Below are 19,135 nucleotides of genomic sequence, written 5' to 3'. Positions count from 1 at the left end.
CTATGTCAGTGCAAAAAAAGATGAAAGTGGTACAGTGAAAGCCCATCGTGGCTTAAGAATCTGCATAAATGACAGCTAAACAATTCACAAACGTTCCATAACTGTCTATGTAACTACTATGTTTTCTATTTGTAATAAACATGTAGACTAATTGTGGATATAATACTTATCAAGCTATGATAGCGAAAATAAATTAAGATGAATAAAGGTTCAAAATAGATTAAACCATAGATTATACTGCATAGATATATACGGCTCCGTGAAGACTTACCTTAGTTGACCTGATCGGTCCCGTGAGGACACGTGCTGATAAAGAAGCAATCCCATTGGCTGCAGCCTGTATGTATTATGGCCAATTAGGAAAGTCAACATTGTGCAACCACACGCAGAATATCCCCTCTACGCTTATGTGTGGAACTCGCATTTATGTATAGAACTTACTTTCACAGGATTTTGAGTAGATAAAAGATAGAAACCCTCTTCATTTCCTGAAAAAAATGTAGCCAGTTTGAATTGGAACGCCAACCCCCTTTGAAACTCACTCCCCGGACTCAGATTGGAATTTGCGTGTACCTGCTCAAATTGAAATCAAACTTTTACAATACTGGTTAAGACTATACGTAGATTTGGATGCACTGATTTGGAATTTGAGTATACTGGTTCAGTTTGGAATTTGGATATACTGGTTTAAATTGTGATTTGAATACACTGAGCAAGATTACATTTGGGAATACCGGTCCAGATCGGATTTGAGATCTGTCATAACAATTAATTCAATTCTCATCAGTGTATCTTATTCAGCCATGTGTTTTTGCGGCTCACTCCCTTGTTTGTTTTATTATAGTATTACACTAGAATCTCTCATTTGCCCTTCCCTGATTGGCTGTTGGCTCTTGCCTGTCACTGTGTAGTCAGACTTTTTCATGCTGATCTACTTTGGTATCTGTCGTAGCACATTACTATATGTGTACAAACATTCCTGCCCAATCTGACCTGCCAGCTCTGAATATGAATGACTGTGAATTACTATTACAGGCTTTTTGGATTGATTCATGGCAGCTCAGGAGCATTAACGTTTACAGTGTTTATCTTCTCCTTATAAAAAACAACATGTTTTAAACAAACGAAAGTCTCGCACGTTGTAGGCTTATGGGTTAAAACTGGATTTGATGAATGTGCTTTAAAGCTGTTTACACTTCATAATAAATTTTCATTTATGCCATGGGAAATTAATTTGTGTGCACAGTGCACACAGTTTAAGTAACACGCTCAATAAAGGCGTGCTATGTTTACCTGATAAACTTGGGCGTGTTCCATTTTGGCCTGTCCTATTTTATAGTCAGTCTCAGAAATATCGAGCAGTTCTTATCCCGATCTGAACTATCCGAACTCGCTTCTTCTTCTGTCTAATATAAGTCCAGACTATCCATTCCTGCTTTTTTGGGTTCTACTTTGAACAGTTTTTATTCTATAACCAGCTTGGCAGTTATATGCCTATGTCTATATGGCTTTGACATCTGAAATGTTATCATGTTAATTATACTGTATATATTCACAGTAGTCATTGTCATGAAATAAAATAAATAATATTAAGCCTAGCCTAGTGATTGGTGATTTCTCACTGAAAAAACTCAATTGTTAGTTATAATAATACATCAAAATCATTTTATGTCCCCTTTAAAAATGCTAGATTGTACCTAAAACTCCAAGCACCCTTTTTTTAACGTATTATAACATCATTTGCTACCGACAGTCAAATGAATAAAAAAAAACTTGTGGTGAATTACAATCCCAATTCTGAAACAGAATTTGGCATTGTCCTGCTCTGGATGGCAGCCTATGCCTATGTTGCTCCAAAATGTGTGTGTATATATATATATATACATATCTTTCTGCATTAATGTCTCCCTCACAGATGTGCAAGTTACCCATGCCATGGGCACTGACACACCTCCATACTATAACAGACGCTGGCTTTTGTACCTGACGATGATAACAGAATGGTCCTATTTCTCTTTGGACGGAAAACACGACGGCTGTTTTGTCCAAAATCTATTTGAAATGTCGACTCGTCGGACCACAGAACACGCTGACGCATCTGTTGGCAGATTGGTGAGACTCTAACTAGAAATGTAATATTTCAGGAAAGCTGTCTGTAATATAATTTGATTTCCTTTGCAGCGGAATGCAATATAATGGTACTTACACACTTAACTATGCAGAGAGTGTCACTGGAGGTTTGTCAAAGATGGAAAGATGTTGTGTAATTCATGAGGGGAAAAACTAATTATGGTGTAAGTTACAGGAGTTTGACTGATGTTTTCATCTTCATTAACCTCTGGTCAGGGACTAAGTGGATCTGGAACACTGGGTGTAACACAGGGACTCCTGTTCATCACAAGCAACCATGCACACACACATTCACAGACTCATTCACACCTAGGGGCAATTTAGCATAGCCAATCTATCTGCCGGTGTGATTTTCAGAGGAAACTGGAGAACCTGAAGGAAACCTACAATATGTAGACAGGTGAAACTAAAAACAGACAATAACTTGAGGAGAGAATCAAACCCTGGAGCTGTGAGTCAGAAACAGCACATGCTGCACAGATATGTAAAATATTTAAAACGTTTTAAAAAAATTTTTTGATTCATTGTTAGATTTTTCCATTGAAATGTACAGAAACACCATCGTATAGTTATATAGTCATCTTTATTCACTGAAATCTTGCAAGCATTCAACAAAAGGGAAAAAGAACAAGCAAAAGTGTCATCAAAATGACATTTTAATTAATTTGATTGATTAATTAATTAATTATTTAATTATTTAATTCATTCATTCATTGCATTAGATAAAACAGTTGCCTGGAAGTTGCCCACAGTTGCCCGGAAGTTATATCTGTATGACATTGATTAAAAATCGCAGGAAAGTAGATTGATTCTTTTCTTTAATCACCGTTGAACATCATAAGTCTCTGACTCCTTCCTCTTGATTATTTGTCCAGCTCTGTAACAGAATAATCACATCAGGAATATTCATGAGCTATCATATTCTACATGTTTATTGTCATTCATACCATTTGACGTGCAGGAGAACTCCAGTAAACGTCTGATTATACTGTTAGGATTAAAAGACAAACTGGAGTGTTCAATCAAAACCTTATTAAAAAAAGTTCAGATGTATGATGAATTTTTTTGCCTAGTGAACTAGTATGAATGTTAAACATGTTTCATAGTCTGCATCGGTAGTTACTTACTGCAGTTGGTAAGCTGCCTCCACTGTGCTGAAACGTCAGTGTTTGACCACTTGCAGGTGTTTGCATAAGAGGTCATGACATTGCAGTAGGCATCATGGTTTCCGTGAGTGAGACATGTATTGAAGAGACAGCTGTATGTAAAGTGCCCCAAATGAACTGTATTGTTGCAGCTAGCAAAAGGCCCGGTTTTGTCTTCCAGTAAACCACAGAACTTCGGGCCACTGTACTGGCGCTTCTCCTCTTCAGAGCATGAGGGGAAGTGCCAGCAATTGGGGTCATTGTCGGGAACGCTCCATGACTGCCCCCACTCCGTGTTGCCTTTGGCAGCAACGCCTGTTGGTGTGACAAAGTCATCGTTGCGGTTGTCGTTATAGGTTCCGCACATGCCCACTAGGTTTTTAAAGTAGCTACTGGACACTGTCACCATGAGGAACTCGCCCCAGTCAAACGTGACCACCAAACCAAAGTCTGTCTCCAGGATTCCCCTTATTCCTGACTGAGTTATCCTGATACGGTCCAGACTCACAGGCAGGGTGGATTCATTACCATCAATCTAGGCAGCACAAAAGAGGCAACATAATCATATAGTCATATTGCCTTAATGATTGCTATATTTTAGTGGATAAGGTATACTAGATTTGAGACTTGACTGTAAAATTTTATCCACTTTCACCAATACAGTACCTCTCTGAATGCCTGATAAAATTCATTCCATATCATTTTAAAGATAATATGGGTAGATAGATAAAATGATTGGTTTTACTCACTATCACTTTGTTGCGGTCTTGTTGAATAATGACGATTTCGTGGCCTGGGAACTTTATGGTGACTGTCTTTACGTAAGTCCCACGTGCACTCTGGGAGAGTGTGTTCTTGTTAATGATGGCGAACTCTGTGAGGCTTTTGTCTTCGCCTGACGTCTTAACCATAATGTAAGAGCAGGTGCCTTGAAAAGAAAACCTGCTTCCATCAAACGTTTCATAGTTCGGGTCTCCAATAACTCGGCACGAAGCCCTAGAGGTGGGTACACACACTGCTGCGTTGTCTCTCTCCACACATTGCTCTTTCTCACGACATTGTTTCTTCCTGCAAGGATCTGGAATAACGTAAGGTGATGTTATTGTAAATCATGTCTTGTTATATCTGCATAATGATGAGATTACACTTACTTACCAGGTATGCATGTTGGAACGCCATTGGGTTTGAGGCAGACCTCATCTTCCCCACAGTTCATGGACTGACATGAAAACTGTCCAGCCTTACAGGTGCACTTCTCAATACAGTCTCCTCTGACTACAGATTCCCCAGACTGCAAGAACGAATATTTCAAATATTTGACTGTTTTATTTACAAGAAGCCAGGTCAGCCAACAAATTGATTAGAAACTGAAAAGCAATTCACCTTGTAATATCTTCCTTTCACCAAACAACCACAATCTTCTACAAGCTTACAGTCACCTCCATCAAAGACAAAGCCTTCATCACACTGGCAGCCTTCAAGACACTCTGGACAACTAGGTGCCTCGTTAAGGCTGGCACAAGTTGATGTGCAGGTGTCCGCACATAGCTCATAGTGACTTTTTTCATGACAGGTCATTGCTGGAAAAAGAAGAAAAGGAAAATGTATTAATTATTAGCAATACTTAGGAATCAGTAAGGGATTTAAATTGGTCAAGGTATCTGTGGATCCGGAGCCTATCCCAGGGACACTATGTTTGAAGCAGGAATACACCCCAGCTGGGACACCAGTCCATCGCAGGGCACCATGCACACACTCATTCACACCTAGATTCACATTTAGAGTCACCAGGGTCAAAAAAGGGGACACTGGAGGCAAACCCTAGCTATGATGTAGCTATCAAAATAAAATGAATAACAGATCATATCATACTTACGACAGAAGGTTTCATTCCTCCAGCTGCTGATGGAGATACCAGCTTGCTGACATTGAACCACATAGTTTTGGACATGGCGGCAAACAAGTGTCTTATCCTCTGGCTGTGATGCAACATCCTTTACACACGTATCGTAGAATGGTGAAGGTGGAACTTTGGAATAACAATTCGAGAATGGGCCTTTGTCCAAAGTTAGGATCTTGCATTTATTGTCTCTATCTGTTTGACCTCCTGTTTCAGGCCCTGGGCATGTGGAACCTGTTGGACACCCTGTGTGACAGATCACTCCTTCCTGAATCACTGACCAAGATTCCACAAATTTCTCAGCAGAGGAAGCCTGATTACCATCTGGCATTAGGAAGTCATCTGCCTTGTTATCATTATAATTACCACACAGACCTTGTACGGCATTTTTGTAAGTGGAAGGGATTTCAACAGTGGCTATTGACACAGTGTCATAGGTCACCTTTAATCCAAAAGAGGTTTCCAAGATAATGAAGGCACCACTCTGATAGGCCTTCACCAGTCCTTCTTCAAGTTTTACTGGGAGAAGAGCTTTAACTTCATCCACCTGTCAATAAAAAGAACACAGGTACAATTTCCAATGAGGATACTTACCATTCTTAAAAGATTTTTTTTTAAAAAAACAAACAAAAAAAAACTGTACAGGTGGTGGTTTATATATGGATATATAAATATAAATATAGATGTGCAACAATTATTGGCACCCCTATGAATTTTCCCATATGAGAAAAAAATACTTTTTGAAGTATATTCCCAGATATTTTACTTTTTTTAGTACACCTGGGTGACTAGGTATATATAGGGGTATAAATATGAGGTAACACACAGGCCAAATTCCCTTAGTCATTCATATCAATGGGTAAGACCAAGGAATATAGCTGTGATGTGCGGCAAAAGGTTGTTGAGCTTTACAAAATGGGAAATGGCTATAAGAAAATAGCACAAGTATTGAAAATGCCCATTTCCACCATCAGGGCAATAATTAAGAAGTTAGAGTCAACTGGAAATGTTATGAAGCAACCAATGAAAGAATGAAGGAATGAAGGAATTGGACGTGTGTCTATATTGTATCAACGCACTGTAAAGAGGATGGTTCGAGTGGCCAAAAATCATAACATTTCAGTTTCTCAAGCAATATTGTTTCCATAGCTGGCATCTGGACATCTTCATTATGTCACCCCATATGAATAAAAATGCAATTAAACAAATTACCCTTATTTCCCACAGAAGTCCTGGAATCAGGGCAATCTTATATTGGGCTACATTTATGTTGATTCTTCTTGTGACCACAACTGTAGAAGATACTTGCTGCACTGTCACACTGAATGGCATCTTCTTCTGATCTGCAATCTGGACTGTTTCTACCAGTTTGTACACACAGTCCCCTTTCACACTGATTTGTTTCCCATCATATGAGTGATAGTTCCCAGAACCAGAGACTGAGCAAGATCCTTTGCCATCAGGATGGCAAGCTTGAACCCCATCATGGATTTCACACTTCTCATTAGGTCCGCAAGAGAAATCATCTTTGCATGTGACTTTTCCTTGTTCCTCGCAGACACATCTCTGGCTGCACATGCCTTTGGGGTAAAAGACTTGGCCCAGTTTATAGTACTGGCCTTCATATGCACATCCACATCGATCCATTGGCACACACTCTCCGTTGCTCAGGACAAATCCGGCATCGCACACACAACCTTCGATGCAAGGTGCACGCTGGCAAGCCGCGGGCTCAGTGAAGCCGTTGCAGGTCTGGGGACATCCAGCACCACACACATCATAGTGGCTGTTAGCTTTGCAGGATGCAGCTGTGAAAAGAGTATTAGAGACCAGTTAATCACACACACACATGGTCACTTGCAAGGGAAATGGATCATCAATGAGGATGGACTTGTTAATAAAGATGAAATAAAATCAGTGTTATATTTAAATAAGGAGGGATAGGGCTGGTAACTGGAATACATAATTAGAGTAAAATGTTGTCATACTACTGCACTTACGACAGAAACTATCGGTTCTCCATTTCTCCACAATGCTGTGTGCTGTCTGGCATGCAGCTGTGTAGGCTGTAAGTGCACTACAGAGGGCTGTAGAATGACCACCATACATACACATATCATACACGCAGTCTTCATAGAACTTGGTGGGATTGATTTGGCTGTGACATGTTTTAAATGGGCCATTTGCATCTGTAATCAGGCTACAAGGTTTCGTGAAAACATCCTTGTTCCTGTCCGCAGCATCACATTTGGGACACTTCTGGCCTATGCACTCTGCTGAGCAATCAGGGTCATTTCTGGCTTTCCAGCTGTTTCCAAATGCAGTAGGATTTGTTGTAATGCTTTTGTTTGGGAAAATCAGGTCATCATTGAAGTTCCCATTCCAGTTACCACAGAGACCCCCTACCAGGTTACTGTATGTGCTGGGGAGAGTGATTTCAACGTAGCTATCCCAGTTAAATCTCACATTCATTCCAAAGTCTGTTTTAACCACTCCAAAGTAACCACTGCGGAATATGGATAGCTGACCGCCCTCTTTCTCAAATGGCAAATTGACAAACAGGTTGTTGATCTATGAAAAAGATGGAAAGATTAATATGCATTATTTTTTGTCCACTGTACACTATTAATCAGTTAGACTAGAGCTACAAGTACATATATTTTAACTGTCATTGCTCATAAAAAATCTTTGTCACATACAGTACTTGCTGCATAACTAGCCATAAAACTCATGTATATGTGAACAGGGTCTAAGGTCTAAGGCAGAATTTTTCCTTCTAATATATTGTGTATAGCAGATAGAATAGCCTTCAGCCTAAGAACGGCAAAAATAAGTACAACTTAGCATTGAAGCACCTTAAGAAGGAAGGACATAAATTGGAAAATAGTAATAGGAAACGTTACCTACCATCACTTTACCATAATTGTCTTTACTCATGATAATGGTGTAGCCAAAAACTTTTATCTCCACAGTCTTGGTGAAGGAAACAACCTTATTCATTCCTCTGTTTTCATTCTTGACAAGAACTTCAAAGGGCACCAGTGAAGTGTCAGATGTGTTGACCAGCTTAGAAAGGTAATATGTGCAAGTACCCTGGAAATCAAAGCGCCTCCCATCAAAGGTTAAATAGTGGGGATCTCCACTGCCCATACAGTGCCCGTAGGATAGTGGGTAGCAATCTCTCACACCTTTCTGGATTTCACACACTTCGGATGCCTTGCACTTTGTCGGTGTACAATTGACCTGTCCTGAGTTGCAGGAGCATTTCTTAGTGCATGTCTGGTCACTCCAGAATATCTCAGCTGGAGGGTAATAACGGTTCTCATAGGTACAGCCGCATTGTGCTAGTGCCACACATTTGTCTCCACTGAGGACAAAACCATTATTGCACTGGCAGCCCTCCACACAAGGCTTTTCACATTTGCTTGGTGCATCTCGATCCGCACAGGAGGCAGCGCATGCGGTTCCACAAGGCTCATAGTGACTGTTTACTGGGCATTGCAATGCTGTTAATATATCAAGAAGAAACAGTCATATGACTAAATTAACTTCTTTTAAGAGACAGTAAACACTATGTGCCATATTTAGACTTGGAGATTTAATTCAACTTAAGTCCAAAATGACATTAATATTTGTTAAGAAGACATGCATGTGTCTCCAAAGATATCCAATATTACAATTTCTTAATTGAACTGTCTTCACTTACGGCACTCAGACAGCATCCTCCAGTTGGGATCGATCTTCACTCCAGCTGCCATGCAAGCCTCAGCATAGGTTCGCATGTTATCACAGATGAAAGTTCTGATGCCTTTATTGATGCACACATCATACACACAATTGTCTACGTATACACTTGGGTCAACAATCTTGTGGCAGTTTGCAAATGGCCCATTTGTTTTTGCCATAAGACCACAGTAATTGTCTCCATTATATTTTTCTTTTAAGTCAGGTGGGCAGAGGAGGCACTTGCCCTCACAGTCATCACGACAGAACAAGTCATTGTCTGAAACTTTCCAGCTCTTGGCAAACTCCACGACAGTGGAGAGTTTCATTCCCTTGGCGTCTGACTGTTCATCTGTCCAGTCTCCATTATAGTTTCCACAAAGTCCACCAACTGACCCAAAGTAGGTGCTGGGCATTGTTATGTATAGCATCATGTTCCAGTCATATTTCACCTCTAAACCAAAGTCTGTTGTTATGAGTGCATTCCAACCACTTTGCACCACTTCTATCTTTCCTTGAGCTAGACGTACAGGCAAGTGAGTGATTTCACCATCCACCTGAATAGGGTAGAAAAGCAAACTTGTTGTTCTCTAGAAACAAAAATCGTAACAGCCTGCACATTTGTCTATTTCCTCAACTTACCTCAACTACACCCATTTGCTTGCTGGCAACTATTGTATGATTGTACACATTGACTGATACTGTCCTCACATAGGCCACCAAATTACTCCCTCTGCGATTATTCTTTGCCAAAATTGTGAAGGGGACACGGCCATTCTCAGTTTTCACATTAGTGGCCATGGTGTAGGTGCAGGTGCCCTGGAAATCATATAGTTTCCCATCAAAGGTTCTGTAATGGGGATCCCCGACAGCCCAACATGTTGCTGTGTCAACACGGACACAGACACCCTTCCTGCACTCCTCTCTCCAACGGCATTTAACAGATTCACAGGGATCTTTCGGAGGTGGTGGTGGAGAAGGAACTGAAAGACAAAGCTTAGAATGTAGGTGCATTACATTCAATGATGATTTCATTTGTTTGAATTGAAATTGTCCTGATGCAGATTATGACCTACCATTGCACACTCCTGTTGTGGCATAGCCATGTCTTATTTGCCCACCATAAACATAGACCGCCTGTGGTGAGTTCGAGGATATGGTTACGGGGCCTTTTTGTTCACCAAGTGATTTAATAGCCCATGAATACTTCTTGTTTGCGGGAAAAACATTCCAATTCAAGAAACCAAAAAGAGATTTACTTTCCGTCACCTCTGAGACAACAACAGCAAAGTTCTTGTAATTATCTTGTGCATAAACCGTCCACGAATTGGACATCTGTGATACAGGAATTATGTTAGTCAAGAACTCATCATAGGGGACGTTGGTACTGGAATACATCACCATGATCTTTTTATTGCTTCGGATTATTGTTGGCAAATTAATAAAAACATTTAGAAGCTCTCCAGAAAGAAGTGACTTGTGCTGGGTGAATAGACCATGATAAACCGTGACATCAGTGTTATCCTCAGTTGCAACAACATGGGCTCTGTCCTGGTTAATAAGCAAGGGGTGCATGGCAGGGACTAGGTACTCATCAGAGAGCAATTCTATTGGCACCAGCTGTTCATAGACATGCTCACAGGTCTCGGAGAGGCTGAGGCACTCATGTCCTGCCAGGACGGCTACAGGGAGCTGAGAATCAATCCGAATTCCTGTTAAGGACTTGTCACTCCGAAGCAGATAAACTTGATAAGGAGCTAATCTAAGAGACATCTTTAATCCTCGCTTCAAATGTATCTTGCTTTTAAGCTGGAGGTCTGTATATGGTAGAATATTAATTGTGTTGTCTTCCTTGCCATTGACGATAGCCACAATCGTATTATAGGAACCTCCTTCTGGGGTGAAGGTTACATGGCTCTTTCCAAGTTGGTGACTGGGGAAGATCACACTGCTGTCTCCAGTATATGGTTTGATGTGAGAGGACACCACTGAGATGTCAGCATTAGAGGTAATCAGCACTGTTAAGGCTGAGACTCCATCTTCGTAAATCTCAGCCTTGTCTGGGAGGGTGACATATTTGGTAGAGCCTTTCTCTATAGTTACTGATTGTTTATAATTGAGCCCCTTGATTTCAACTGTTACAGTAGCTAAGGACTCCTGGGCTGTGATGGAGAGTGTGGGTTTGGCTTGACCATTATTAGCTAAATAATTAGGCATGAAGGCAGTGATGAACTCCTTGCCTATTGGGCAACCGCTGACTGCTGGAGGGGGGAAAAAAAGCAGTACAGTTAACTACATAATACTGCTATCTGCCAATAATAGGTCGATTGTAATTATACACAAAGTGTGAGTCTGCGGCCAAGATTTTGTTTCTACCAAAGAAAAACATATCATTATCACTAACTATATTTTACTGCCTACAGCATTGGATCACAAATTCTGAGTCAGAACGTCAAAAGAGAGTCGGAAAAATTTAATCCACATGTCTGGAAAATTGTATTAAATAATATCATATATTATAAGCATATAATCCATAATTCATTCAGATCTATAGTGATATATTCACAGGCTGAATTTCACAATTATGTCACACTGTTGTTTGCACAATAAGTGCATGCTGAGTATATTTGAAATCTTTTATAACGCAGGACACTGTAGATGCACTCTTATTGAGAACGTCTGCTCATTAAAATTCCTCTTGAATAATTTTGAATTTATTCATGAGTTGTGTTCCTAACAAAATATATTAGTAGCAGTTATCAATACTCTAATACTGTATGATTTAATGAGTTGTTTAGCCCTATGTCGTTGATTGTATAACAATAGAATAAATATTATATTAAAATAAAGATCATATGTTAAATTCAGCTCAGTTATTAGCAATATAAATAATATGTATCTTTAATAATCTTCCCTCAAACAGAACATGATGTTTAGATAAATATCCTATATACTGTCCTAAATTAGCCCAATAATTATTATTTATTTATTTTTTTAATTATTATTATTATTATTTTTTTTTACACAAAAACCATGTACATACTGATGAATGTACTGAATTTTTAGCTTACCAGTTGCTTTTAGAATGGCAACACAGAGTAGGAAAAATTTTATCTCCATATCTGGAAAAGAAAAAAGTATATTAAATAATATCATTTTCAAGTATTAATCCAAAATTCATTCCGATCTATTTTGATAGAGTCACAGTCTGAATTTCACTCTGGGACAAGTAAAGAAGTACTCACCTGCAGCCTAGAATAAGTGACACCTATAATTGGAGGTTTATATAGCACTGTGGATGAGAGCGTTATCAAATATTTACATAAGTTTGTCAGCAACAGGATCTAATGTTTTTCATATCCCTTTGCATAAATCCACAAGTATGCTGGTGTATGTAGATACTGATCATTAAAACATCACGAATGTCACCTATAAAACAAATGCACTCTGCTCAAACCTAGACTTGGGTTTATCCCAAAAGAGCAAAAAGACTGGGAAAGGATTAGGTTTGTTTGGCTAGGTACTGAAGTAAAATGGATGCACAAATATTGACCTTTTTTCTTAGACATTCCATGGTAGTATAATATTTGAAAGAAATTTAATTTGAAATATATATATATATATATATATATATATTTGAATAATCAACAAAAGTTTACTAAAAATATGAAAGACCTCTCTTATATTATTTTGGTCAGTTTACTGTCTTCTTTAAGTTTCCAGTACTAATCCCAGTAAATAGAGTATCTACAAACTAGCATTATACTGTGTAAATTAAAAACACACAAAAATGTAAATAGTATTATAAGCATGCCCCTTCTATTGATTAAGGTTCATATTCACAAAAACAAGAGCTTATTACTTTTCATTAAGCACACCCTGGTCTCTATATGGTTTTGAACTTCCACTTTTTTACAACTGCTGCTGTAATCATACTGAAAAACAGTGTCTTATGCTCATCTCAGGACAATTTTTCACAATACTGAACATCCTTACACCACACTGTACTGTTTGCCTTTGTTTGTGTGCTATAATGATTTACAGCCTCCGACCTCAAGACCATACAACGAATTGTGAGGACAGTTAACCGGGGTCTCTCTACCCACCATCGACATCTCATACATCAACCGCTGCATCCACAAAGCCACCAGTATTAGGGACGAACCCTCTCACCCCTCTCATGATCTCTTCACACTCCTGCCATCTGGTGGAAGGTACAAGAGCATCCATGCCACCACCAGCAGACTCCGCAACAGTTTATTCCCTGAGGCAGTCAGCTCAATCAACACCCCGCTGCCTCCCATCGCTCACTTGGGAAAACACCCAACCCAGAATGATTCAGAACCACAGCACTTTACAAAGCTTCATCAGTCACCTTTATATTATGGAACTCGTTTTCGGTGCCAATATTGCTGCTATACTTGTGCTGCTACACTACACAACAGTTTACAGTCCATAGTCTGTATATTTATTGTCCTGGTTTGTGTATTTATTGACTTGCACTCGTTTCACACTGTTGTGTATTTGCACTTTATGTAGTCCTGCATGCTGTTCTGTGTTGCACCATGGTCTTTGAGAAATGACATTTTATTCCAATGTATACAAGCTACGGTATATAGAGAAATGACAATAAAAAAAAAAACTCACTTGACTTGACTTGACTTGACAATCCTACTATCTGTTCTCACCAAGAACAGAATGGGTTCTCTTTTGAGTCTGGTTTCTCTCCAGGTTTCTTCCTCATGTCGCTTCACAGACCTTTTCCTTAGCACTGTCAGCCCTGGCTTGTTCATTAGGGATCTAAATCTACATCCAGATTTCTTTAAAGCCGCTTTGTGTATTATTAAAACACTATACAGATCAAATTTAATTTAATTGAACTTCGCAAAAGTAACCATGTCTCCTCTGAGTTTTAATTTTTGTCAACATGTTTGTACTGAAAATAACATCTTTGACCTTTGGTGAGAATGGAGATGATGTAAATCAGTAGCCACCAACCCTGTTCCTGGAGCTCTACCTTCCTGAAGACTTTAGCAGCCAACCATATTTGTGCCCACCTCACCATCTAACCTTTGTCTTTAAAAAGTTCATGATCAACTAAAACACGTGTGTTGCTTGGCGATGAAACCTGCAGGAAGGTAGATCTCCAGGAACAGGGTTGGTGACCAGTCACCAGATCTCAACCCTGTGGAAGATGTTGGCGTGATGTTTTAGACTGTTTAGCACTGTCCATCATCATCAAAATCACCAATATCTTTTGGAAGAATAGTGTTCATTTCTCCAGTACAGATCCACACAACAAATCCCCAGTGTTGAATTAACACCTATAGTGCTTATATACAGTATCTCACAAAAGTGAGTACACCCCTCACATTTCTGTAAATATTTGATTATAGCTTTTCATGTGACAACGCTGAAGAAATGACAATTTGCTACAATGTAAAGTAGTGAGTGTACAGCTTGTGTAACAGTGTAAATTTGCTGTCCCCTCAAAATAACTCAACACACAGCCATTAATGTCTAAACCGCTGGCAACAAAAGTGAGTACACCCCTAAGTGAAAATGTGCAAATGGACACGGACACTGGAAGAATTAAATCAACACTCTAGATGTTAATTCAACACTGGGGATTTTCCTGTGTAGAGAACTGAATCATTTCTGTCACAGTACACTGAACCCCTTCCGATAAATAATGTTTGCAAATATAACTACAGTTTCTATTAATTTAGGATGATTGCCAGAGTTATCAGCCATCTATATCTAACTGAATTACTGGAACATAGCTTTCATGTGAGCAGGGAATTTGTTTTTCTGGACCTGTCACGCACCTTTCTGTTTGTAACTTGGTTGGTATACACTGCAAGAGTGTATGATTATACAAGAAATATGTAATATTATAAAGTTAACGTCTGGACAGTTTTGGAATTGTCTTATTCCAAGACAAGTTTTCTTCTTTCTAAAAAATAAATGTCTGAAATTGTAAAAATTACATGGCAGCAAAATAAGATAATTTAGTAATGATTTCTCAAATGATTTATCACGTTTAGTATATTTTAATTGTTATCTTAAATATAGGCAACTTTATATGTAATATTTTTCAGAATCGGATTGCTATGAGATTTCTACAAAGGAAATATAAGACCATTGCTGGTTCTATTTTAAAGATGTGGCCTTGCCACAATTAATTTATTTTCACATGGCAATTTATCACAAGCAGGGAATGTGGCTTTATTTTTCACATGTGATTTTCTCACATGAATAATTCTGTGTCTGAATACTTTTTTCCCCTATTAATTTTATTCTTATGAATGCATGCTTTTTTTTTTTTTTTAAATTGATTTATGTACTTTAAGTATGTTAAATATCATCGAAAAAAAAAGCGTCTGAAAGACTTTCTGTATTTCCCCTTACAGCCTGCATATTTGTCTGTCACATTTGTCCCCTTACAGCCTGCACATTTCCCCTTACGTGTTTTTTGCGTAAGGGTTGATGGCTAATCAGGTCATTATCAATAGACGTAAGGCATTTTTTGTTTTCAAAAATGTTCCCAGTCATTGCCCCTCTTTCCATACTTCCTATTATGGAAGTATATGTTTATATATATATATATATATATATATATATATATATATATATATATATATATATATAGCAGGCTTTCAGTCACCAGAGATGCTAGGCCACTGGGATATCTCCTGAATCTCCCAATGGCCAGTACAAACAAACATAATTTGTTTCCAAAACATAGAAATTGTAAGTGTAATTACAAGGCAGATTAAAGTCAAACATGCCCTTCCCTTTATATATTTATTATTTTTTCAAACATATTTGACTTTCTTGGATGCATGATACTCTTGTTTGACTATGTTCTGATGATTTGTTCAGATAAGTTTTAAGACACACAAAGATGTTTCTAGTTATCGTGTTTAGAATTTTATTTAAACCAATTTGCCTGTTGACTCAGGTGTTTGACTCAGGTGATGTTAAACAGCTTTGGGTGTCAGCTGACTACAATACTAAAATAATGTCGTTTGCAAGTGCAAGGCAATGTGCGGACAGGATTAGTGATAGTGACATTCAATTTATTTGTAACGGTGTGTTAAACTGGAGCACAAATTAGTTTCTGTATAACAAAAAGTGTTGGCTTGGCAACTTTAGTTAAATAGACCACGTGGCTTTTCTGTACTCATCACACCTAGAAGCCAGTTGACAGCATATGTATTTGTTGTTCACATTTGATTACTAATATGATCCATTTATTTTCACATGTTAATTTGTCACTCGTAGAGCATTCAGTTTTATTTCTCATATGCAATTTCTCACAATTTCTTTTTCACATAAAGTACATTTGTGTTACATGTCAGTGTGGTGCTTTTGTGTGCTCCCTCTCTGCTCCCTTTTCCACTGTTTGTTTCCACTGCTGTCCTCCTATAGTTGGATCCCTGTAGCAATCACCATTAACTGGTTGACAGGACTTGACCAATGGGAAGGCAGGAACCTGATCAAAAGAGGTCCTCAAACCTGATCAGTTTAAAAGCAGCAAATTGAAGCCCTTGTGTCACCCCCTTGGTGCATTGTTAGCCTGCTTAATTGCGTTACATAAATTCCTAAAGATCCACCTAATATTACAGTAAAATACTGTTCCCCAATATTACAGCAAAACACTGGCTATTTTACAGTTATCTACCTTGTAATTTACAGCAAGTTTTAACAGTGTGGCACCCCTTAGCTTAGCCAAGTGTAGTCAGCTAGTTTTTGTTTGATGTTTTGGCAGTCAGTTACTTTAAATACAGCCTAGTATAGTCCATTTTTTGCTATGTTCATTCCTTTGGCACCGTCCATGTTTTCTCTCCTAGCTAAGGTTTCACGGTTGTTCTGTTCTTACTATCTATTATCTTACTATCAGCCCCTCTTAGCTGAGGCACTTTCTAAATGCTAATCTGTCCTAAAGGCAATGTTACCATGCTTCATTGTCAATAAATACAACTGTTGGATGCTGATATTTTGCACATTGTAATTTATTTTAAAATTATGGTATTCTGGAAATGATATGGTTTAGTATAAAACATTGAATAATTTAAGTGATATATATACACACATACCAATTATAGGTCAAAACATAAATTGAATTATATTAACTGAATTATAAAAGCCATAAGTGGTACTAAATGAAGAGCCATTTGGGTGCCAAAAGAGCTGGCTCGTATTGCTGAGCTAAGCCAAATGATCTCAATTCCCATCACTATTCTGCGGGAATGTAACAAGCCACACGGGCTTCAAAGTGCTGCTTTTAAACTGATAGCTCTGTCAACCAGTTAATGGTGATTGCAACAGGGATCTACCTTTAGGAGGACAGCCTAAGATAGAACGCAAGCAAACAGTGGAAAAAATAAACAGAGAGGGAGCAAATGTATCACACTGACACGCAACAGTCAGTACGTTTACATGGACAACAATAAATTGATATTAACCCGATTAAGGCAATACTCTGATTAAGAAACTAGCATGTAAGCAGCTATTTTTGAAGACCTTAATCCGGATAAAGTCATACTCGAAGTAAACACAAATGGAATTAAGACATGTGGAGTATTCCTGTTTTAGTCGCATTATCGACGTGTATTACAGACATGTACACACCTTAATCACACTATTAACGCCGTGTGGGAGTTTTCACCGCATTGTGCAACAGGACACGTACACACACGGCAGCGCTCAACCGTTTGACGGCAAACAAGAGAGCACGGCTGCATCCCAAACCGTGTACTTACCTGCTATATAGTAGGCGAAAGACATGTAGGTAAGTGTGTGGTTTGGGACGCAGCCCACGGCTTCAAGCAGTCTTCTATTTGCACGTACAGCATCACAAATAATTAACTGCACTTGAAGCTTTTGTAAAATTAAAAATGAACCACCCAAAACTGTATACGGTACCATAACTAAGACGAACTGGATGTTGATACGTGAAATTCTGGAGGGAACGTCGAATGGCGTGGCGTGGAGATGTAATGACGTGTACCGTTAATTGATCTGTGTTCTATAACATGTAAAACGGGAATATGAAAAGAGTATTCTTAAAACAATTCATGTAAACACCTTAATCACAATATTGTCTCACGTAAATTTTTTACATACAGAGTGAATCACTTAGTTTTTTATTTTTTCACGTGTGATTTCAAATATGATTAGTTTGTGATGAAATCTTAACTTTGCACATGTATGGATTTTGGTTATATTTTTCAAATGTGATTTCTAACACAGTCTGTTTATTTTCACATGTATGTTAATTGGTTTTATTTTTCAGATGTGATTTACTCACATGAATATTTGAAAATAAATACCCGCAAAGTAAATCTGAACGTTTGCCTATTATTATTCATTGTATTATTTATTACTTTAATTCAATCCCATATACTGTGGTAGACAAATGGAAATAACGACTTGTCCAAATACACTATATGGCCAAAGATTAGTGGACACCTGAGCATCACACCCATATGTGCTTTTTGAATATCCCATTGCAGATTTAGTTCTCCTCTTGCTGTTATAGTAACCTCCAGTCTTCCGGAAGAACCACATACCGTGATCGGCGGGTGTCCACATACTTTTGGCCACACAGTGTATCCTTTTGGCCGTATAGGATCTGACTGTATCTCTGCAGCCTGCTGCCAGTTCCAAATGTGCTACATATGGGATAGGTTAGGGTTAGGGATGGGAAAGGTAGCTAGTAGAAGACGTGCTATAACATGTTAACATTCTAGCCCATTTGGAGTTAGTTCCACATTTTGGACACACGTAGCTGTACCACCTGTTTAAACACCATACACATGAAGCTTTCAGAAGTCCAACGGAGATGAGGCGAGTGATGGCCAATTGTGTTACAAGACTAGAAGAATAATGATTTATGAATCAATTACGTTTAAACTACATAGACCAAAAAACAGCATAATCTGAAAAAGGAAAAAAGCAAGCAGCCTATCAGTCACAAAAGGGGCAATCAAACACAGAAAATTGGCATACAGAAGACAGAAAATGAAAATTGTTTGAAGTGGAAGACAAATGAAAGTCAAATATTCCCTTCTGTTTAATTAATTTAATTATATGTGTGTGTGTATATATATATATAAAATATATATATTTGATGTTAAAGCGCTTTGGGTGTCAGCTGACTACAATACTCAAATAATTGTCCTTAGCGAGGGAACGCCAATGTGTGTTTAGGATTAGTGAACGGTCAATA

At 38.4% G+C, this 19,135-nt stretch overlaps 1 protein-coding gene across 2 annotated transcripts; it reads right to left on the bottom strand.

The window, feature by feature from the left end:
* Window positions 1-2,695: 2,695 nt before the first annotated feature.
* Window positions 2,696-12,067, bottom strand: si:dkey-65b12.6 (IgGFc-binding protein). Of its 2 annotated transcripts, none has more exons than XM_053611964.1 (13): window positions 11,970-12,067; window positions 9,975-11,159; window positions 9,541-9,881; window positions 8,882-9,455; window positions 8,083-8,681; window positions 7,176-7,746; window positions 6,388-6,983; window positions 5,152-5,722; window positions 4,659-4,855; window positions 4,431-4,566; window positions 4,025-4,353; window positions 3,258-3,810; window positions 2,696-3,007 (listed from the first exon to the last, which is right to left on the bottom strand). In XM_053611964.1, exons 1-13 carry the CDS (start codon window positions 12,052-12,054, stop codon window positions 2,994-2,996), a joined length of 5,751 nt encoding a protein of 1,916 aa, XP_053467939.1. In that variant the 5' UTR covers window positions 12,055-12,067; the 3' UTR covers window positions 2,696-2,993. The 2 variants fall into 2 exon arrangements, with proteins under 2 accessions (XP_053467939.1, XP_053467940.1); XM_053611965.1 differs by having other exon boundaries at window positions 2,702-3,007; window positions 9,975-11,156; window positions 11,970-12,033.
* Between the last annotated feature and the right edge of the window lie 7,068 nt (window positions 12,068-19,135).

This window comes from Ictalurus furcatus, chromosome 23 (genome assembly GCF_023375685.1).
Source record: "Ictalurus furcatus strain D&B chromosome 23, Billie_1.0, whole genome shotgun sequence".
In the NCBI taxonomy this organism is placed as follows: domain Eukaryota; kingdom Metazoa; phylum Chordata; class Actinopteri; order Siluriformes; family Ictaluridae; genus Ictalurus; species Ictalurus furcatus.
This window is presented reverse-complemented; position numbering and strand designations above follow the sequence as displayed.